Source organism: Alligator mississippiensis, chromosome 4 (genome assembly GCF_030867095.1).
Source record: "Alligator mississippiensis isolate rAllMis1 chromosome 4, rAllMis1, whole genome shotgun sequence".
Taxonomy (NCBI): Eukaryota; Metazoa; Chordata; order Crocodylia; family Alligatoridae; genus Alligator; species Alligator mississippiensis.
The window spans coordinates 43,742,126-43,765,235 of NC_081827.1; the positions used below are offsets into that span (position 1 = coordinate 43,742,126).

Here is a 23,110-nt window from a genome sequence, read left to right on the forward strand (position 1 = left end):
GTGCTAAAATGCAGAATACAAAACCACTCTGATAGCTGTAATATTTGACAGAATGCTAATTCTCAGACAGGGCACTGCAACATCCTACAATTTCCTGAGGTACTTTTGAGGGTGCCATGCAATGTTAGCACTGTTAAGTGTACAAACATGATTCGCAATATAAACCCAGAGATTTCATGGTGTTAAACATATTCTAACCATATGGCCTTTGAGTTCATTGCTACAGGAGAGTTGTGGTCTGTCTTGCCCATAATCAAAGAAATGGGAGGAAACTAAGAACTGGCATTTTCTGAGAGGTGGCTTGAGTCTAAAAAGGGTGAGAGCGAGTCTCTACAATATTTTGAAGCAAAATTCAGAGTCTTTGGAAGACCCAGCAGTATGTCAGACATTCACCTATGAGGAAAATCCTTATGTATCTGGTATAATCTGTATATCACTGAACTTTTCAACTGCACAAGATATTTTAATCATAAAAGGCCTGTTCACCCCTCTTGAAAAGAAAACCCACAGGAAGGAGCCTAAGAAGGAAATCTGAGTTTGGTTGTTTGGTTTTTATTATCTGAACTATTTTCCATCTGGCATGACTGTTAACGGCTTCTTAAACAAGCCCATAAACCCTTCCTCTATAGATTGGAGGGTGGGGGATGCCATCAGGAAGTAGCATCTGCTTTGCCACCTTTCCTTCTCTTTCTCCACCCCCAACTATTTGGTGGAGTATAGCAACTGGCCGCTGACCGTGGTGAATGCTGGTTAAAGGAGATCTGTAAATTTAAGTAGAGGCACAGAATTACTGTACTTGAGTGTATGATTATTGCCAGGTATCCTCTGACAATGGAGTGAAGACTTCCTACATTCCTTTCTAGTGATTCCCCCCAGTACCCTGGGTGATATCCAGACACGATCATTCCTGTAGCTTTCATCTGGTCAAGGTTTTTTTGCCTACTCAGCTCCCAGACCTGGTTTAACATCACCACATTCAGATTAGTGATCCAGATAGTAAATAACTGAATCAGCCACCCTGGCTATTAGATGACTAAGAACTAAGGTAGGGATTGTTCTAGGTATGTCAGGAAATTCTGATTCAGAGCAGGAAGTCATGTACTCGAAATAATTTTTCCAAAATGGAGGAGGTATTTGGTATGGGGAGCCCAACAAGAATTGACCCTATGCAGGCTATACTCTTGAGGGCCCTGGACTACATGTTTTCTTTAAAAGGCTTGCACCTTTCAGCTCTGCCAAGTTTCAGCTCAAAGTTGTCTCTGTTTCCTGTATATTTTTGTTCACCGTTCTTAGTAGTATGGAAGTTCCCCATGGGCCTACTTCAGACTTATTAACCAAAGACCTTGCCTTCAGACATCAGCATTTGTTCTTTTCAGATTTGTTCTTTTGAGACTCCTTCAGAACACTCCTTACATCATCTAGCCCTGAAGATGGTTTGTCTAGTTACTCATGGCCAAAACGATACGTGTTTCAGGCACGTAAAGTTGATATTCCCCATACACAACAAAGATGAAATATTGTTTAAAATCTTTTCTAAGTCCATTTGATGTTCTCAGAACTGCATGCAAATCAGTCAAGTTGCTTGTCTTCTTTGGCCGTCCTTACTTTTCCCATGGGCAGTGAGAGAAAAGCTGTGTAGGCTGAATATCTATTCAGTATAGTTTCCTATGTAGATAAGGCTTTGCTTCTGTACAGTACACCTACAGAACCAAATCGTTCAGTCTGTCTCCCCACAATTTCTGAGTTACTGGCTGACTGGCAAACCTCTCCCATTAACTATAAATAGTGACTCCTTCAGGAATTTGCTAGCTTCAAGACTTGAAAAGTGCTGCTGTTGATCACTGTCCTGTTGATTTTTCTCCAATTTCATTCACTGCTTCCAGGATATTGGCCAAGTGTGGGAGAGCAGTGTTGCAGTTACTGTTCTACTTAAACCTCATTCTGCTTTTCTGGGCTAGGGGCAGAAATTACATATAAACTGTATATAAAGTGATTGGAAACCAGTCCAAATCTGTAACTCAAATCAGTTTGTTGAACTTCTGTCCCAGATCTTCTCCAGATTCAAGTTAACTCTGTCGCGTCGCATCGCGTCCCGTCCCGTCCCATCACCCCCGCCTCTGCTTCCTGCCCAGGGTGGGCAGGCTAGCTTTGGCCCAAGCTATCTGCTCCAGCTGAGCAGGGAGGTACGCTCTAGTGCCCCCCCCCCCTTTCTGGCCTGAGCCACTGCAGGCATGTGGCTGCATTTCCAAAATCAAACGTGAATATCCTTTCACTTGCTTATCAGTTCAATCTATGCAGTTTAGATTAACCAAAGATTGAATTGATTCAGCCTCAGGCTTTTTGACTGTCTGTACTTATGAGGAGATAGCTTTGCTTGCCACCTATAGTGGGATTTGCATAGACATATGCTGGAATAGGTAGTTTGCTTACCTTTCAGTAACTGACTTTTTGAGATGGTGTGATTGTTGATCCTCTGACAGGCCTTTTATCTCCACTTTCAGAAACCTAATTAATATGGGTTTAGACTTAACTAATATGGCAGCTGAGAAGGAAGGCTGCAGCTCCTGTACTTACGGCCATCATAGAAGAGCAATCAGACTGAATAGTGTAGACTGCTTTTCAGACTACAGCTTTGTGCATGAAGTGCTTGTATATCTACAGTGAGACCCATACTGACAGCTTCTCAAAGTACTGCACGTAACGCAGGGTAACTTAATTAGTAGGTGGAGTGTGGAGTGGGAGCTGCACCTCTACTTCTACAGTCTTTGTATATCCTGCTGAGATCTTGATACCTTGCCACTTGAAAATTTAAATAAATGGCATAATTTCTCAGTGGAAGTAGTAATCTGAGAGAATATTTGTATAAACTCCACTTACTCTAGGTATCTATTGACATAAATATTTTTCTTTCTCTTGTTATCTTTCTGAGTCTGTAGTTAGGGACAGATGAAACAATTACACTAGTTTGGGGGAGGGAGGGGGAAGAATTTACCACTCCTGAGCATGCATTAGCTGATCCACTGTAACTGTTTCATATGACCTCTCTGATCCCACAGTGCAGTTAAAGCAGGGCCCGTTTACATTAGTGTGAAACAGCTGCTAAATCACCATGATTTAGCTTTCATTCACTGTGGAGTAGCAGGGGTACACAAAACAGCTACAATAGAAAGCTTGAAACATGGTGAGTTCTCCCTACCATGGTATACTTATTTTGCCTGTCTATGAAAATACGGATTCATCTAACTTCTTGGTTAAAAATAAAATACAAAACTTAACAACATTGAATTCTTAACCTTTGGTTTGGATATCACCTGAGAACAAAAGGCTTTCAGTCTTTGAATACAATAATTTCAGTATTTAAAACCACCTTTTGTTCTTGCATTTGAGAATAGTAGGGAATAGTAGGGAAGCACCTACCCTGTGGTTTGACAGGGAACCAGGATTATGGAAGTAGTTCATTCCCTCTTCAGATGATTTCTTTTCAAATAAGTTTCTAACAAAATTGGTTAAGTGGTTATTCTTTTTTTACTTTGATACAGAATGGCTTCATAGACTTGTTGTACCAAATCATATTAAAAATAATGTCTGTCTTTTTATAGTCAACAAATGAAATTAAAATCCATGCTGAATCTTTGTGTAAGAAAGACTAGGAGCAATCCATTTTATGGTTAGTAACTTTTTGGTCAGCAATTAAAATAGCTGAACTAAGCTTGGAATTTGGTGAAGGGAAGGAAAATATGTCTTTAGTTATTAAAATGGGAACTAGTCTTGTTCCAAATCAAGATACATAAAAAATAACACTTAAAATATAAACCTTGTTTTCCATATATATAGTTTTCATTAAATTAGCAAACAGAAGCTGTGCAAGTGTGTGTAACTGCCTGTCTTAACCACTTAAACATAGGCTCAACTCTCCAGAACTTTATTATAATTGAATCATTTGAGGCCATAGCTTAAAGTTATGGAGCTGCTTTATAACTTAGCTTCCTGTGCGTCTTGGAGTACAGTTCAGGATCCTGGCTCTAACCTGTTCAGTTCTTCTCCAATTTGACTTTATGAATCTTAGAAAACTGCTAACAACTGCAAGCTGGTTTGTCATTCAAACAGAAAAAAATCTAGATTGGCTTATTGAGAAGCTATGGGTTTTCTGCTTTCAGCAGAGGGACCTCTGCTGTGGGACTTCTACTTCTGTTAAGCCCAGTAGAACCAGTTTCTCTACATATTGGCACAGGATTTTCCTGAAACTAAGGAAGTTGATTTTAGTAATCAAAGGGGTGCTGTCAAATTGATAAATTTCCTTTTAAAACATATTATAATGGTGTTAGATGCATGTAGCAGGTAAACTTACTGAAGCTGTGAAAAAGCTAAGGGAAATTGGTGTGTAGGGTGTGTGTGGCTACACTCAATGTATAGTCGTGGTCACTGTGTTTCCAATATAGCTGAAGTCCCTTAAACAAAGTTAAAATTTATTTTCAGTAATTTTTAAAGAAGGCACACTACTAAAGTTGTTCTGCTAGATCATTAATTTTTTAATATGTTGTTGTTGCTGTTTAGATTTATACTCTGCCATATCCAGAAGGGCTCTGAGTGGCTTATTTGGTTGTCAGATAGTCAAATTGCCTGTTGTTTCATGCATCATACTTCTAGTTGAATGAGAATAGAATTAAATATTCTCAAAGGCACACATGCATTTTTTTTTTTTATAAATTGGAATTTTTCTTTTTAAATTAAAGACACAAATGGCTGATAATCAGGCCATGTACAGCAATTATGTTTCTCCTGGGAATATCACTTCTTTCTTGGTAGAAACCGTGACATACATTCAGCATCTCTTGAGAGAAACTTGCCCTGTCTGGGAGAAGGATCTTCCAGGGTGTCATATATCTTGCAAGAATGAATACTTGTTCTCTGTTGATCTGGTCCAGGAAGATGGAGGATCCCCACTTACTTCTCAGTCTGGGATCTGAGGACTGGGCAGGGAGCGTGGCCCTGCTGCTCAGGTCTGTTCTCCCTGCTGCTTCCTGCCTCTTCCCCAAGCCAAGGATTGCTTGGAGACTAGGAGTGGAGCAGAGGAGTCTGCTCCGCACTTGTGCTCCAGACCCTGATCAAAGGAAATCACTTACTGCAGAAAATGGCAAAACATTACAACAAATAAGCTGCTTGCCCTCTTTAATTAAAAAAGAACATCAAATCACAGTTTGTCTAATGGTATTTTTAATCCTTACTTGAATTTTTATTTTTAACTTCAGGTAAATTCTAGTGTTGGCAGGGCACATCTAATTAATTATCACATTTTAAAATTATTGAAAAATCCAATCGTGGCAAATGATAAATAATTGATTAAACACCTTTTGTAAAAAATATTTTACCATATTTTCTTGTGTACCATATTGCCCCCCACCCCCAATAAGTTTTTGTTTTGGGGATGGTAGAATACTGGGGGGGGGGGGCGGGATTTTTCCACAGTTATGACTGCACAGAGCAGGGACAGTATGTAATTTTCAACACATGCACTTGCAAAATACCCATGTTAAAGTTATGATTCAATATGAATATAGATTCCTGATCTGATCATGCATGCAACCAAATCTCCAACCCTAGCCACACTGGCCTGATCTCAAGTGCAGCCTGACCCTGCACACGGGATTTGACAGCATACTGGTGGTTCCTAGTGCACCAGGCCACACAACACCCAGCCTGCGGGGCTCCACACAGGTCTGGAAATTTGGCAGTAGGAGTCAGCAATTAACGGTGTCACTGCTCCCTGCAAGAAAACCTTCGGGAGAAGGCAGTCCCTGAGGAAAGGCTGTTTAGGGTCTTATAGGTCAAAGCCAGCACTTTCAGTTGTGCCTGGAAAGCTATTGGAAACCAGTGCAGATTCTGAAGTACCCGATTAACATTCTCGTGGCAGCATTGTCTAGCTGTGGAGCTTATTGGAGAAGAAAAATGCAAATTTTTCCTTGCATTGGGCTTGGCTGGATTTTCTGTAAGGTACCAAGGTTGTTAGGAGTTTTTTGCCACCGCTGGTATACTGAAGAGGAGCAAGGCTCATATGGTTGAAGCTGACCAACATTAAGTTGGGGGAGGTGGGGAGGGTGTTAAGCAAAGGTCATACAAAGCCAGCCTAAGAATAGGAAGTTTCCATCTTGCCCTTCAGGAGGTACTGACATTTGGACTAATTGTCAGATATATCGTCTTAATGAGGAATGGAAATTTTTCAATGAGACTGATGTGAAAATTCTGGGAGTATTTGGCTGCCTCAAAACTCCTGACCCTTGTAAACCTGGTGAAACAAACTTCAATATATAGTCTGGGTGGGAATGAGTGTGTTTTGTAGATCATCTTTGTTACCAGATTTGCCCATCACTTTGGGGTGTGCTCATTTATTAGGGGTATATTTCTGGGGGTCTCTGTGATTCTATCAATGTGTTGCTTGTGTTACTTGACAAGCTGACACCCACATGTGCCTTGAACTCAGTTCATCCCTTATTTCAGCAGAACAATAATAAATGCAGTTAGACACACATACATGCATGCTAAAAGAGTATGTCTGAGCAGGCTGGGTCAGCACTTTCAGCTGATACCCTCATGTGCCTCAAAACTCAGCACGTCCCAATCTCTTGTCACAATGGTCCTAGTACAGTGGCGGGCTATTATTTCGGGTGGAGGGCCACTTACTGAGTTTTGGCAAGCCATTGAGGGCCACATGACAGGTAGCCAGGGGCAGATAAATATTAACTTTCTAAATTTTGTAGGGGCCCCGCGGGCTGCATAGAATGGCCTGGCGGGCCGCATTTTGCCCACCCCTGTCCTAATAGTAACTCCGTTGATGAGCAGACCCCACTGTAGTACTGGGCATTACAGGGATCTTTGGCTTAGGTAAAAGAAGCATTGCTGCAGAGCAAATGGGGAGGTCAAGGGGAAGGAAGAGTAAGTGAGTTTCAGAGAGAGAGTATAGCAACCAGCTTGACCATAGAAGTTATTTATTGCCAAGTATGTGAACTTATGATGATACCAGTAGTAATAGCCCTACAAGAGAGACCAATAAAACAGTTACAATGTTGCATGGTTTCAGTTAGGTATTTGGGGAAGTCTAGCTCAAGTTTGATTAGCAAAAGTCCAGTTTAGAAAGCTGTTCCTGGAGTAAGAAAGCAAAAGTCAGGTTTAGAAAGCTGTGCCTGGAGCAAGAGAGTAACAGTCAGGTTCCTGGAATCAGAGTGAGGGAGAGAAAGAGTTGAGGTCTCACCACTCAGCAAAATTTGAACCAGTCGATGTTCCCAGGGGTTTGTTGGAGCTTGCGGACAGACAGAGTTCTGAGCATGATCAATGGAGGGATTCCAGGCAGAATTTATTTTTTTAATTAAAATATATCTATATAGATATAGATATTTAGATATATTTTAGTGTGTGTGTGTGTACGTACATCTTCTCTCATAGACTTCCATTGCACCTTTTCTTTTCCAAAGCACCTTAATAAACCCGTGCACCCATTATAATAACCACACCCAATGCTTTGCACCCACCCTCTGCCCTTCCCTAACCCAAAACACAGTGTCTTAGACCCAGCCCCAATTTGGGGTTTCGCTTCTCAGTTCATTCACCATCCTTGTCGCTGTCAGTGTCACTGTTGCTTCCACTGCTGCTGATCCTGTTGTTCTCCTTGCTGTCTTCAGGCCCAGTTGTATCATTGTCTCCTTCATTCTCCCTGTCCACTTCCTTTCCCAGGGCCGGGCTTTGAACGGCCTGTGCCACATGTCCTTTTTCCAGGTGGAGTTGGCTGCATCCTCTCCATCCTCTCCCACTGCTTTCTGGTAGTAGGACTGGAGTGCTCAGAAACATTTTAACACAGTCTGTTTGCTTGAGCGTAATGTGGCTGTACGTCAGGAGGTTCCTGCCTTGCCACAGGTCGCTCCTGATGCAGGACACAAATAGGTTGAAGTGGGTTGCCTGGGACGCCTGATGTTTTTTAGGTGTCTGTACAGTGCCACCTCCCTTGTCATCATCCTGACTCCTGTCACTTCCTCAAGGAGCTGGCTTATCTTTTTCCACGCTCCCTTGGCATAGGGGCAGAGCCAAAAGAGGTGGTTGATGATCTCGTTCACACCTTGGCAACTTTCCCTGGGACAGCTGGGTCTAGCCTCTTGTCTTGCTCTGTGCCCCCATGCCTTCACTGGGAGTACGCCGTGAGCTATGAGCTAGTTCAAGTCTCTGTGGTCTTTTCTTAGGTATTTGTGAAAGATCCAGTCCCAGACAGCCTGGCAGTAATCATCAGGGAGCAGGTCCATGGTCGATAGCCTGTCTCTGTCTCTGACTGCCTTCTGTATCTTCCTGTGGTTGGACATGGTCTCTGGGCTTTCATTCTGTAGCTCATACTCACTGCAAAAATCCTTCAGCCCACTGTAGAACCAGGGGTATCCCATGGTGCACAGTCTCCCTCTGGCAGCAACGTATACCCCCCACGGTCTCAGGAGGTGACCTGTAAAATACTTGACAAGACAGGCTGTTTTGGTCTCTGACCCAGTCGCCAGCTTGCTGATCTGGCTTGTGTACTGTGCCCACAGGAACTGGTGGATATCTGGCATCCTCCTGCCCCCCGTTTCTCTTTGTATAGGGTCTTCCTTGCCACCGTCTCCATTCTGGATCCCCAGAAGAAGACACACATGGATCTCTGGATCCTGTGGGTGACACACTTGGGTGCAGGGAAGACCAGTGCAGTGTACAGAAGCACTGATAGCAACACCTTCATGAGTGCCATGCACCCCCTCCATGGAGAGGCAGCACGTGTGCCACAGACCCAAAAGGAGTGAAACTGGTGCAGCTTCTGGATCCAAGCACCAGAATAGAAACTTGAGCTTGGGTAGGAGTTTTTGTAGAGAACTAACAATGGCTCAAGGGAGAACACTCAGTTTGTTTATAGGTAAACAGTGGCTCATATGCAGGATAATAGGAACTGATCACTCCTAACTATGGGTGGCATTACTCTGAGGAGGCTCACAATACAGACAGGAAGATTCAGTGTTTTGGGTACCATTAAAGGAGTCATTACTAGAATTGGTCTGATAAATGCTGAGCTCAGTGTGTGTAGACGTGGGTTGATTAGCATTTGGAGCAGGGATCCCCCATCATGCAGTGTTCCCCTGCTTCTCTGGTCCCAGAATTCAGTGCTGTCCTTGCCTTGGAATCTGTTCTCCATCCTGAATGCTAATGAAGGTGCGTTCCTGTCTCATCTCCCATTTAAATGAGTTGTCATCCAGTTCCATCTCGGATGTATATGAGACCAGGGGAGTTGCTTCACTCTTATCACCTTTGTCTGGAGGGCTTTAGATGCAACTCCCACTGCATCTTCATTGTCTTTGTAAGTCCCTCCTCTAATCAGTTCTTGTTCAGGCAGAGATGCGGAGGGGATGAGTCCTTTGTGAGTCAGGCAGGCTGTGTACTGTGCCAGGGTTCCCCAAGAACACAGAGTTGAAAGGTAACATCTTATGATGAATGAAGATCTAGGGCCTGACAGAGATCAGGGTACTTAGCCTCCATTCAACCCAAAGTATATGTCCATCTCTGGCAGACAATCCTAGTCCACTGAGGGAGGCACATTGCCCTCCCACTCAGACAGCGGGTGGCCTTCTGTGCTTCCAGAGCCTCATCCTACTTTGACCTGAAGAATTGTAGGACGTTCCAACTTTGGCAACAGGCAGCCTCATGTGCCTCAGGAAGATATTACTCCTATCTAATTCTCTTAATCAGCAGCCTTGGTACCTGAGTAATGATAGGTTCCAGCTGGCTAAGAAGGGAGAGATCTTATTGGGATCAGCTCCTCAGAGGAGAGATGTTTACTTAAACAAGTACTTACAGCTTATGGACAGCAGCATTTACTTCAATGGAAAATCAAAGCATGGGGAAGACTCACTACCACCTTTCTCCCAGTATCTTAAAGGCATAAAGCACTTTCTCAGTGAGTAGGCAGTCTGGGTTCCAGACTTCCCTTAGCCCACTCAGGGGGCTAGAGCCCCTGTCTCATACTTCCTAGGAGAGCATCTTAACCACAAGGCCATGAGTTGGGCCAAACTGATAGCATCTTTGTCACTTCTATTCAGAGTGCATCCACATGCAGCCAAGAGTGCAAGATTTTTGGGGCAAGAAAGAGGGCAAGCAAAGGGGGAGTCTGACTGTGTGGAAGCACTGGCCTGGAAGGGAGTGAGCCCTAGGTTCTGTGTCCTGCCTTCAGTGCACTTCAGCATTTTATCCAGTGACCATTAAATGTGTTGTGGCTGCTTCCACAATACATAAGAATAAGTGGAATAGGATTGTGTAATGACTTGGATCCCTAAAATCTACATAGATGTCATTTAGTTGTATTAGAGGTAGAATGGGATTTGGACCTTAAGTGTACATTCTGGATCTGTCAGCTGTCTTCATTTTATGAGGTCTTGATTTGCCTGTGGACTACTAAAGGAACCAGTTTGTGGAAGTCTCCAGTTTCTACCCATTTACAGAATCCCAGTCTAGCACTGTGTTTCTCCCCTAGCACTTGGGGTATTGAGGAGAAAGGTGGCTTATCTTTACAGGAGAGCTACCCTCCTCAATCACTCAAAGTTACAGGGTGGTCTCTTGAAGATGGCATCTGATTAAGTATTCTTAAGGTCTCAAAATCATGTTCTTTGAAAAAGAATATCTAAAGAACTTTGTAAAAACATATCTGAATAAAATAAAATGGGTGCCTTCTGATATTTCCCATTCTGTATGACCTTCCTGGAGGTCATTAATTATGCTTGATCTTCAGGACTAAAACGGTAGATATATATTTTACTAAAAGATGAAGTACATATGTCTTACTTTTAAACTTTAACTAATGACAACATTCTCTTCATTTTCAGACAATGTCTTCAGCAGTTGTTCAAATATATGCAGCAGATCGCAATGCCATGTGGTCAAAGAGATGCTGTGGTATAGCTTGCCTTGTAAAAGACAATCCACAAAGGTCTTATTTTATCAGAATATATGACATCAAGGTGAGAAACCCTTTCTTTCTTAAACTTTTTTTTCTTAATTTGGTAAAATTCATTGTCAGTTTTGTATTGAATTTGGTTAAAAGTGTGTGAAACTGCCTTATAATAAATTGTCTAATAGTCCGCTATGATGCGAGTCAGCAACCTTTTTTACAAGCTGCGGGCTGGAACAAGCTTGCTGTGGTCCAGCGTGGGCCGAGTGGCTTTGGCAGCACATCAGCAAATGAGGTTTTCCCCTCGCTCATTCTGGTGCAAGTGCAGCTCCCAGTTGCCTGACTCCATAACTGCTTCTCCCAGCCCCTTACCTGGTTGCAGTATGAATACAACTTGCAGCCCCGCTGGCTGGCTTCACGTGGGCCAGGCACCTGCAAACTGCATCTGTGCTGTTGACTCTTCTCCCTGCTGTCCCCTCTTCCCGCTACCAGTGGCACAGCTGGAAGCTGCCTAGCCACAGCATAGCTCCTCACTGCCTAAGCACAGGCAGAGTCCTCTAGCTCCCTGGTTTGGATCTCTCCCACAGGCCACGTGTTGCTGACCCCTGCTTTATGAAATCCATGCAGACATCATGCTTGCGTTTCTGACAGCATATTATCAGGGAAATTTGAGGGTATATCCTGTATTCAAATATTGTAACTACCTGTGACTGCATAACTTAATATTTGTATTTAGACTATATAGAATAGTTCTAGCTTTATATAAAGTACTACCATATTGACTACAGGACTTGCTGACGTTGGTGCAGTGTCACTAGTGTGCTGGGTCTAAGCATCTGTGTATATGTAGAACAGTGGTTCTCAACCTTTTTCATTTTGGGATTAAGTTGCCAAGATTGATGGCTTGTCCCTACCCACACCCCCCCTGGCCCTGCCAGTGCCTCACCCAAAGTCCCCTGTCAGCACCCCTCACCCCTAAGCCACAGCCTTCTGCTCCCTCCATGCTGTTGCCCCTCACTCCTGAGTATGTATGCGCGCACACATGCATGCGTGCACACACCCTCCAGACAGTCCCCCAGACTTTCATTCCTTGCTCCCCATATGCTTACCTGTCTAGTGACTGGGACTGCTCCTACAACCCAGCCTCACTTAGTGCTGGCCATGTGCGTCTACACACGCAGATGCCTGTGCACCCACTGCTTCTAATTGTCCTAAACAGCATTGGCAGGTTGGAACACTGCCAGCCTGTAAGGGCAATCCTACACTTTCTCAGGTTTTTCTGGGACTTCCTCGTGACCCTTTCAAATATTCTTGCAACTCACTTTTGGGTTGCAACCCACCAGTTGAGAAATGCTGGTGTAGAAGACATTGTAGGTGTCACAGCCTAGGAATATCACCTTTGTTTTTTTCATACCTAGATAAGATAAATGTTGTTATTGCACATGAAAAGTACAGGAAAAACAAAAATATGCCTTATGGCATAGGTAGCAGTACTGCAATTTTCTCTATTCTACTCTATTAATTTTTAATCTAGACATGGAGATGTAAAGTAAAACTTCAAAGTGCCCAAGTCTCATTGACAGAGGAAGCCTAAGTTCTACACACTTTCAGCGAGACTTAGAAAATTGCCTAGCATTTGTCCTTTTGATACTGCAGTCTTTAAAAACCGTTCATTCGGCTGTTTCAAAACCCTTTAAGGTGAAGTTTCATAGTCTTATGTATGATAATTGCCAGTTGTTGCATAGACTAGACCTGAATTATCAACCTGTTGATAACATTGGAAGTACCAACCCTTTGACCAAGTCTTATCATTTGGATTTTTTTCTCTATTGTAGATTCCTAAAACTTAGAAAGGTATTGCTTATACAAAACATCTGGAAACTTGGGCAAATATATAGCAACCATAAAAGTAGGCTGGCTTCCCAATAAGCTCAAATAATCTTTTGACTAGATTGTAAACTCTGTAGAATAGACATTCTTCAGAGCATGTATGTGTATATAGTGATTGACACAGTAGGATTGCAATTTCCCATTGGAATTTTTGGATGCTATTACAATACAAGCTAGTCCAGGGAGTTTACTAGTCTTTAACATCTATAACTTCTTTTTCTTTTACAGGATGGGAAACTATTGTGGGAGCAGGAACTGTACAATAACTTTGTATATAACAGCCCTAGAGGGTTTTTTCATACTTTTGCTGGAGATGTAAGTCTTGATATTAATTGTGTAATACATTTAAACAATTTTATTTTTACTATTTTATTTTTCTTTAGCATATTTATTTTTCTCTAACAGTTGCTTCCCTTAATGTAACTTGTGTAAAAGACTCAACTTTCATTGTATAAATTATTTTATAAAGTACAGTATTGGCTATATATTCTTTCTTGCAGCTTGTGGTAAACTTAATTATAAGAGGGAATTCTTTCTAAAAATCAGTGCTAAAGCAGAAGAAATGCTAAAAGACAAGAAAAATTAAGATGTCATACCTTTACAGTTTTTCTTTGATTAAAAAACAAACAAACATCAGTTACAGAAGCCTTTTCATTGACACACAGAAAATTATTTACAAGTGCTTAAGTGCAGCTTAAGCTGGACTTTGTACAACTTAACATAAACCTTAGTTCTGCCACGGTATGTTCCTAGGATATTTAGTTTGGGCCCTCTCTACACATTCAGGTAAAGGTCTGATGGTGTCTAATGCACGTTCCACAAAATTGCACCACCTGTCATGCCACACGCACATGACAGGGGGCATGATTCTAGGATCATGCATTAGGTCCCATCACACCTCACTGCTGGTGCAGGGGGACCCCACTTTCAGGCTGCCTCTGCACTGGCAAGAAGCAGGCTCCTATAGCTGGGAGCCCCCTCAGTGAAACCTAGCTGGGTCCCAGCAGCTGGGGGGCCCAGCTTTCCTGGGGGTTCATGAAACCAGCTGCCACAATCCCCCAGTCCTGGGGGTTTCACATGCAGTCCTGAGCTTGTGGGGGGATGGCAGGAGCCACAATCCTCCAGCCCTAGGGGGGTTTCACATACCCCCGAGACTGAAGGATCCTGGCAGCTGAGTTTGTGCACCCTTGGGACAGCTGGGCCCCCCCCATCTGCTGGATCCCCTCACCCAGTGTCCACAGCTGTGGGACCCTGCTGCCAGGACCCAGAGTCAGCAGCTTCTGGGACTGAGAGTCTCCTTGATTGCAGGACTCCTGGCCCCGGCTGGGCATAATGCACCCATGCTGCTGTGAGCCCCATCAACAGAGTTCCCAGCTGCAGGGGAGCTACATGTGCAAATTAAAGCTCAATAGCAACCAACTATAAAGTTGGTACACATTTGAGGTCTAACTTTATAGCTGGCTAGAGATTTTTATTGGGTAGTAGCTATTTTGCACATGTAGCTGGTCTCGAGGTAATTGTGCAATGAACCAGTTAGTTGTGGAGCACCTCTAATGTGTAGAGGTGGCCTCAGTTTAAGAAATTTGATTCTAGTAAGCAAAACATTCCCTAACACACATATATGTTCAACTTGCATACATGTTTGCTTCTAAATTCTTCACATACCCCTCAAAGGAATGAGTTTCGTTTATTCCTTCATAAACCAGTTTTCTTGGCCCTTAAATTCTGTGATATTCTAAAAAATAAAATAGTTAAGAGACTTGAACAGCTTTCATGTTCATAGGGGAATAAATTTGATGTATTTCAGACGTGTCAGGTTGGCCTTAATTTTGCTAGTGAAGAAGAAGCTAAGACATTCCGAAAAACAGTAACAGATTTGCTTGGACGACGGCAAAGAAAATCTGGTAAATATTCAACCTACATTGAAGTATATGGGGGCAGGGTAGGAGGCATTTAGCTTATTTAGAACTTACTGCTCTGCTGAAGCTTCTTCCATTGGTGGGTGATCAGGAAATTGTACAGTGTATTTTAAATTAAGTAACACAAAAATTGGTACTGCTCAACATGAGTTTCTTTTACGCATAGTATTTGTAGATACAGGCAGGAAGAGGGAAAGAGTAACTTTGTTACTAGGAGAAATTAGTAGTCTTCTGTAAACTGTGTCCAGATTAAACTAACCACCCTTTGCCTTCTGGGCCACTCAAGTACCTTGATTGTTTAATTTCAGGGAAAGTGGATTGTAACAGAGCTTTTACAGTGTGGTATGTTTAATAGTCTGTGTGAGTGAATTATTGGCATTGATCCAGTATGTAGTGGAGAAATGTCCTTTATTCACAATTGGTAATTTTAGCAGAGATGAAGAGCTGAAAACTTAGACTAAGATTTTGATCCTGCGTTGTATTACATGCAAGCACACCCCTATATTCACTGGGGCTTTGTGCAGGTAAGCTAATATAAGCCATGAGATATTCATTGAGATGTTGTAGCCTAAATCACTTTCTCTAAGACTTCCTCTCTCCAGGGAGAGAAATTTTAATGGAACAGTGGATCTCCATCTTTAAAGCCCTGCATTTTTCATTCTGTTTAAGAAGGTAATATAAGTAAGGCACCTTAAAACTCTATATGTTGTAGTATTCAGGTATGGTTAGAAGGGAGGCTTTTGCACTATGCTATCATGACATATTCAGATGCTACATAATAAAACTTTTGTTCTTTATATAAAGGTTGCCCCAAATAAGGCTGTATGATAAAGAAATTGTTTCATATTGATACAGCTTTTAGTTGATTGGCTGAGTTCCTTTTTAATTCAGTTCTAGATATCCCTGTAACCTTTTTGCACAGAACTCATGAAGTTCCTTTATCAGGCCACCAGATGGAGTTCTGCATTTATATACCTCAGAGACCGTGTTATCTAATTTTTTACGCTTCAAATGAAAAGCTATTGTAGCTCTGTACTCTCCTAAAGGCTATATAGTATGGGTTAATTTGCAGGATGATACACTTATATAATGCTTTTGATGACCCTTACCTTGCTAACAGAAATAGTATATTGAGTTGCTCCTGATAGTGCCTTTCCCAAGGAAATCATTACTCTGGATCTTTCACAATAAATTTTACCTTGCTGCTACCCGACATTAGATGTCTATACATGAGCATGTAGGCTGCTCTGATGTGCTGTAATTCCAGCGCATCGTAACAAACTGGATCAATCAAGCCTGCTGGAGCATGTCAATTAGCATGCTCCAGAAGCCTCCCGTGTCCTATGTATCGGCATCCCCGCACTTCAAAATGGCAGCAGAGGCACTGTATCTAAAGCTCAATTGACAAGCTTTAGATACAGCGTCCCCACCACCATTTTGAAGCGCAGGGATGCTGATGCATAAGACGCTCCAGGCGCTTTAATTGGACCGGCTCTCAGGATGCCTCCATGCCCCTGCTCCTAGAGCACGTGTATAAACTCCCATAACTGGGCACATCTACACGTGCACATTAATGCGCACTAGACTATTTTAATGCACATCGAAGTGTCACAAAAAATGCATTTTCATTAATGTGCATTAAAAGAGGCTAATGAGCCTTTTTCTGGAGCCTCAAGGCACTTTTACACGTGCTCTGGAGGTGGGGAGGGGGGTGATGCTTGACTTAGAACATCTCTGAAAGCCACTCTAAAGCGCTGCTGCATCTCATGTATCAGCATCCCCTTGCTTAAAAATGGCAGTGGGGGTGCTTGAACTAAAGCTCATTTTTTAAGTGTGGGGACACTGACAGTGTCACACTGATTCACAAGATGCAGGAGGCTGCTAGAGCGTGGCATTTCCCATGATCCAACAGACTCAATTAATTGAATCAGAGCAGCCTTGCTGCTCATGTATAGGCACCCTCACAATGGAAGTACCAAATTTAATGTGCATTGGCAAAAGCACATTAATGAGCACATATAGATGCACCCACTGTTTCCTCGCAGCTTCCAGGTAGCAACCTAAGCAGGAGCTGTCACCTTTTCCTTCTTCTTTCTTTGTCCACCTCTTCTAGATATGGTGAAGCAAGATAAGGGTACCTCTTCTAGCACAGGGGTATCCAACAGTTGCAGCTGCCCCAGGAAATCCATATTGGCCAAGCCTGAAGTTAAGGGCCTTTTTTCTTCTTCCTTCGAGTTCCTTAGAAGGGAAATCATAGTGTGGACTAGACAGCATAGTAGGAGTGGGTGCAAGCGAACAGATGCATCCACCCTTTCCTTGACTATACAGAGGAAAAACCAAGCTGAGTGAAAGGAGGAGAAAACAAAATGGGAATATGTATGGTTGTGCTGGCTCCTAATTAGGCACAGAACAAAAGCCTTAGATGCATGGACGTAAATGGGTAAACTAAAGGTGTAGTGAAATAATACTTTGCTCCTATCTTCTGTTCCCACTGCCACTCCCAAACATTTGTTGGCGTAAAGAGGAGGGGTTTTTTTCGAAAGGATATTTTAGGTTTTAGCTGGGAAATTTTTATTTTCATCTTATGGCCCCACTGAAGTCTTGCCTCTCTCCCCTCTGCCCCCTATTCACTTCCCTTATCAAACCGTCTTCTGTGTCAGACCTTCAAGTGATGGATAATAGTCTGCACAACCCATTCTGGAGAGAATCAGCTGGACTGCAGGAGATAAGACAATTTGAATGAGAGAATCTGCCAATCCCCTGTCACCTTTTGACAGCTCTTCAAAGCTTTTTTGATGTTTGTCTCCTGTTGTTCTACTGGAAAACAAGTAGCCATATAAAAGGGCTACGTTTGAAAGTTGACATTTTAAATTCACATTTTAATTTTCCAAAATATAAATTTCCAGAAGTGCTGAGCACATGCAGTGACCAGTGTCCTTTTCTGAAGTGTTTGCATCTGTGTTTTTAATATTCAGGCTGTTTTCATTTTGATAATTAGTTTCAGGCTAATAAAACTTCAAAATGAGGGAGCCTGTGGCTTCAGGCAGGAAGATTAGGAAGTGAATGTACAAGCCCATTAATGCAGTCGGTGAATCCTCCCACAGAATACCTAAAAAAAAAATAAAAAAAAAGAAATGAGCTGATCCCAAGTACTCCTCACATGTGAGCAGTGTGTGAAATGTTTAAGACTGATGAGAATTGGTAGGAAAGCCAATTTAAGTGTTTGAATTAAATATGACCACTTGCCCTTTTGCCTATCATTTAAAACCCTCTAGTAGGCAATCAGTTTGTCCCTAGACCAAGGGTAACCAAGACATGGCCTGCAGGCTGGACCTGGCCCATAGGGCTTCCCACAAGTCTGGGAATTTGGCAGCGGGCAAGTGGTGGCAGTACAAATTACTTTGGCTCCTGAAGAGCTGCATGAGTTGAGCATCACTATCCTAAACTATTCATTTCCCTCTTTAGATGTGTGAAACGCTTCCACTTCTAAATTGCCTTCTAAAGTGGGATAGAAGTTTGGTATTTCTCCTTTTCTTGAACAAAGACTAATAACCACTGAATTATGACAAAATGTCCTCTTATGGACCATTTAATTTTAGTAGAATGAAATTCAAATGTAAGTCTACATATAAATTTCTGAAGGTGCAGTTTGTGATGAAATGTTTATAATGTTCAAGATAGTGTAACTCTGAGCAATTTTTTTTTCTTTGAACAGAAAAGAGACGGGACCCACCAAACGGTAAGTTTTGAATGCAGCCATTGCATTTTTTTTTCTCTACTCTTGCCTAATTGAAACATAATTGCCACCTCCAACTTATGGCTTTCTTTTGAAGTCTGCATGATACTTGGGGATAAGGGAATTTGCTGCTTGGTGCAATACTGTGGAAGGTTTATACATCTCCTGGAGAGATTTTTATGTTGTAAGTAGTGCAGGCATTGAAGTTCCAGGTGAAAAGGGAGGGTTCCTGCCTTCGATCACAGGTGAACAGTTTAGCGCCTAACCTAAATGTGGAGAAAAGGTGAGCAAATGAACAATTTGCTGCAAGGTAAAAGGGGATGAGGATTGAGTGCATTTAATTTGTTCCTTTGTCACTATCTGTGTACATGCTCTTAGCCTTTGGCAAGTGAAAGCTGGCCTGTGGCAGTTTTGCCTTCAGTGTGGGGTTAGCTTTCGTTTACTATGGAGTAAGTTCTTTATATGTTCATACTCTTAAGTAAAAGGGCTGAAAAGCCAAACATTGAGGAGAGGTAACACTGCTAAAACAGCAAGGAGGAGAGTTTGGAATGGAAGTTAGAGAGATGTCCATGGGATTTTTTTTTCTAAATTTTCTTTAAAAGTAGACGCAAGGAAGAGGCAGCCGTGGTGGAGACCGTGAAGATGTTGCAGATGTTCTAGGATGTTCATAACTTTTTAGTAGGTATCTTACTGAAACAGTTTAGTTTTGAAGTGCTCATGAAAGAAAAGATCCAAGAACTAGAAAAACACATTCAGCTCTTTTGTGAAGATGTTGAGAATAGGAAACTACACATGCAGTTCAAAGACACCTGCTGAAAGAAGACCTGGTTAGCAAACCCCTAAACTAGAAAAGTGATCCTTGGAAGTAAATGACTGCAAGTACAGGGCAAAAGAGAGAACTAATAAAAAAAGAATGGTTAATAGATATAGCCAGGTAACAGAACCCTAAAGGAATAAGGGTGATTAAAAGTAGACACAAGGGTACTTATTGATTATAAGTTTACCTCTTTCTTTCAAAAGATCCATTAAAAATCATACTTTTTGTACATGGGGTCAACCTGTAATTGGAAGTAGCAGGTATATCATAGAAGAGCTGGATGTAGAAAATTAACCTTGGGTCAAGATGATTTGATTTAAATTGAATAATAGAATAAAAAAAGGCTTGTAATTGAGATTCTTTGTTTAAAGGGTCAGATTTTAATAATTAAGGAAAGTAGTGAAGTCAGCAGGACTGAAGACCTCAACAACTTGAATGTAGGGTTGAAATTTCTTTTTCACAGGTGCAGGTATTTTTATCCAAGCAAGGGGAGAAAACTTGTAGAAAAAGCCCAAGATCTGACTGGACAAATTGAGGGTACACAGCTACAGCCCGTAGGCCAGATCCAGCCCATGAAAAGGTCTGATTCAGCATGGAGGTTCAGTCTCACAGAGCTGCGCCACACCGCCCTTGCTCCACAGTGCTCCCTTTCACTGTGGAGCCTGCTGCTCTGCATCTAAGCTTACCCGTGCAGCAGAGAATGTTGGGAATCTGGCAGCCAGCTGTTCAGAGAGAAAGGGGAGAAGAGATGGAGATTTCCCACTTGCAGTGGTTCACAGATGTTAGGGGCTGGAAGGGACCTTACAAGATCATCAGGTCCAGCCCCACTGCACTTGGGCAGGAAAGACTGCTGGGGTCAAATGACCCCAGCAAGGTGGGCATCAAGACACTTTTTGAAGATCACCAGGGTAGGTGACTGTACCACCTCTGGGTGGAGTCTGTTCCAGACCCTCGGCACTTGACTTGTAAAGAAGTTTTTCCTTATGTCCCATCTGAAGTGACCTTCAACAAAGCCATTTTGGCTGACCTTTAGAATACTGCCTTCTGTTAGCCTATCAATAATGGATTCTTTGATCATTTTTTTCCAGGATTTTACCAGGGATTGAGGTCAGGCTAATTGGCCTGTAATTCCCTGGGTCCTCCTTTTCGCTTTCTTGAAGATAAGCACCACATTGGCCCTCTTCCAGCAATTGTCAGGTTGTAAATTTGGGTGGCAGAAGGCTGCCAAACCCTGCAATAATAATTTAAGAAGGAGTTTAGGAGTAAGCAGAGAACTAACAAGGAATGGAGAAAAACCAAAGAAAGCTAAGTCTTGGCAGATCAGTGAAAGTTGTTAAACATTAGACTGAATTAAACCTTGCAAAAGAAACTAAATAGCAGAAGGTTCTTTTATACCATAATAAAGGAACATACAATAAAAAGAAAAGAAGTGGGGCTTCTATGCAAATGAGAATGAGATATAGATTAAAGGTAAAGGTAGGCATGGATCCAAAACTAAGTAAATAATACTTCTCAGTTTTTCATCACACTCATGTAAAATGTGGGGAAAGAAAGGCAGGATGGCTGAGGGTGTGGAAATGGCACTTCATGTTCAAGTTGGAATTTTTGTTGTTGTTGCCAGTACCACACTTCAGCCCGAGGTTTTCAGCTTGGGTTTTAAATATTATCCTTGTGAAGTAAGTGGTCCCCACAGCACTGGGTGTCCCAGAGGTTTGTTTTGTTGTCTTGTCATCTACTGTTCATTTCCTAAACAAGCACAGACAGCAAGACAAATTCATCTGAAACCCTTTCTTGATACGTCAGCAAGACCTGACACAGATCTGAATAAACAAGATTCTCCTGAAATGTAAATAGTCTTACAGATGTGCTCCAGTGAGTGCAGGCTGTTGTAACCTTTTAAAAAATCTCTCCTCAGTTACATCTGTAATCAAGTCCTTGTCCTTATACACTGCAAGGTATAGAGAACACTGCTCTGTGAAATGGATCACCTTCTTATGGGCTTAATAGGAAGCAAAAAGTGATTTCCCTTGCCTTCTGTGAGGGTAGAATAAAGCCCAAGATTTGTTCCTTTGGCTCTCTGAAGATGTGGCCTCCAAGATGTGGTAGTGGCAGAAGAGAGAAGTTTCATGCTGCCTTCCCTACTGAACTGATTGTATTAACATAACAATTTCAGTAACACACTCTGAGTCCATATCTTTGACACATGTTAATGTATGCCACCTCCAGTGTTGCTCATTGTACCAAGCTTGTAATCAGAGAGGTTCATGGTATTGAGTAATTTCATAATATTTTCTCTCCTTGAGTCACTGCTACAGACTCTATTCTTCTTCCCATCCAGGGCTAAACAACTTTATGGCACATATATAAGGGAGCTTCCTGTGGTACGTCCTAGAACCTTGGGAAAATGTGTTCTCCTTTTTCTTGAGGAGTAATCCCTTCCTTGCCTTAGATATCCCTACATGCTTAATCCCAAATAGGGATTTTAGGTATTATGACCATTGCAGATACAGGAGATGTAGAAAATGTCAGTCTCTAGGATACCCACTTTTGTTAATATCAGTGAACTAAATTTACCTATTTAAATGTATGTTAACACAGTCCTACACAGCATGGGTGTCAAACTCATCCAATGCCATAGGCCACATGAAGTTTGCTGAGCCAGTCTGCAGGCTGGATCAGGACCATACACTGAAGCCAGCATGTGGGGCCAGTCTGGCAGGGTGCTGCATGCAACACACACCCCCTGCTGGTCCCCTGTACCATGTGCAGAGTGGGGCCAGCCTGTGCTGCGTGCAGCATGTTGGGCTGGATGAGCCATGCACACTGCATACAGCACAGGACTAGCACAGAGCCTGTGCTGCATTAAGTGCCCTTTCAAACCAAGTGGTGCTTACTGGAAGAGGAAGCGCATTAGTTGGACCAGGCTCCATAACTAATAGCTGACTGAATCAGCTATTAGATAAAAGCACCAAAAAGCCCCTCTGAAGTGCCCGATCTGTACAGATGTTGGACAAGCTGGGTCCAAGTAATGTGATGCTTCTTCTGGGTGTGCGCTGCACCTGGCATGGAGGCATGCCAAGCTTAAAGTAAAGCACTGAGTTTTTAAAAGGTTTTGCCACACCTGTAAGCAGCCTGTTATGCTGATTCCAACCCATGTGCCAAGCTGGCTCTGCAGGCAGTGTGTGAGGACCATCTGACACACACAGGGGTCAGCCTTGCATTATAGCATTATTGGTGATTGTGGCTTGGGATTTGGGGGTACAATGAGTTCATGGCAAAAAATCACCATTAAGAACCATTTTTACCTTTTTTTAAAAAAAGTTCAGAAAGAAAGGAGGAAGTGGTTAAAACACTTGAAGGTAAAGCATTAAGTAAAACTTTCATTTTAACATCATTCCTTACTTCTATTCTCTTTTCTTGTAGAATTTTAATATGAAGAACCCCCTATTTGGTATACTGTATCTTTAGTACTTGAAGCAAAGAAAGGTCATTGAGTTGGACAGAGTGGCAGTTAGAGCTTTTGTTGGAGTCTGGCGCGTGTTCCTTGAAAACAAAAATGACACATATGCACACAAGGGGAGAGAGACAAACAGCAAAGCTAGAAAGCTAGGTCCAGCACACCTACAGCCTAGGGAATGACCTGCTGGGTGGCACAGAGGTGGAAAGGGATCTTGGAGTCCTAGTGGACTCCAAGATGAACATGAGCCGGCAGTGTGACGAAGCCATCAGAAAAGCCAATGGCACTTTATCGTGCATCAGCAGATGCATGACAAATAGGTCCAGGGAGGTGATACTTCCCCTCTATAGGG

The 23,110-nt window shown here is 42.4% G+C and overlaps 1 protein-coding gene across 1 annotated transcript in view; it reads left to right on the forward strand.

Annotated features, from left to right (window-relative positions):
• Nucleotides 1–23,110, forward strand: part of WASL (WASP like actin nucleation promoting factor) — a 73,563-nt gene that overhangs the window by 22,792 nt on the left and 27,661 nt on the right. Inside the window, exons 2-5 of the mRNA XM_006268652.4 lie at nucleotides 10,875–11,009; nucleotides 13,058–13,144; nucleotides 14,637–14,733; nucleotides 18,464–18,487. Coding sequence (XP_006268714.1) covers nucleotides 10,875–11,009; nucleotides 13,058–13,144; nucleotides 14,637–14,733; nucleotides 18,464–18,487 — 343 coding nt within the window. The remainder of the gene's footprint in view (nucleotides 1–10,874; nucleotides 11,010–13,057; nucleotides 13,145–14,636; nucleotides 14,734–18,463; nucleotides 18,488–23,110) is intronic.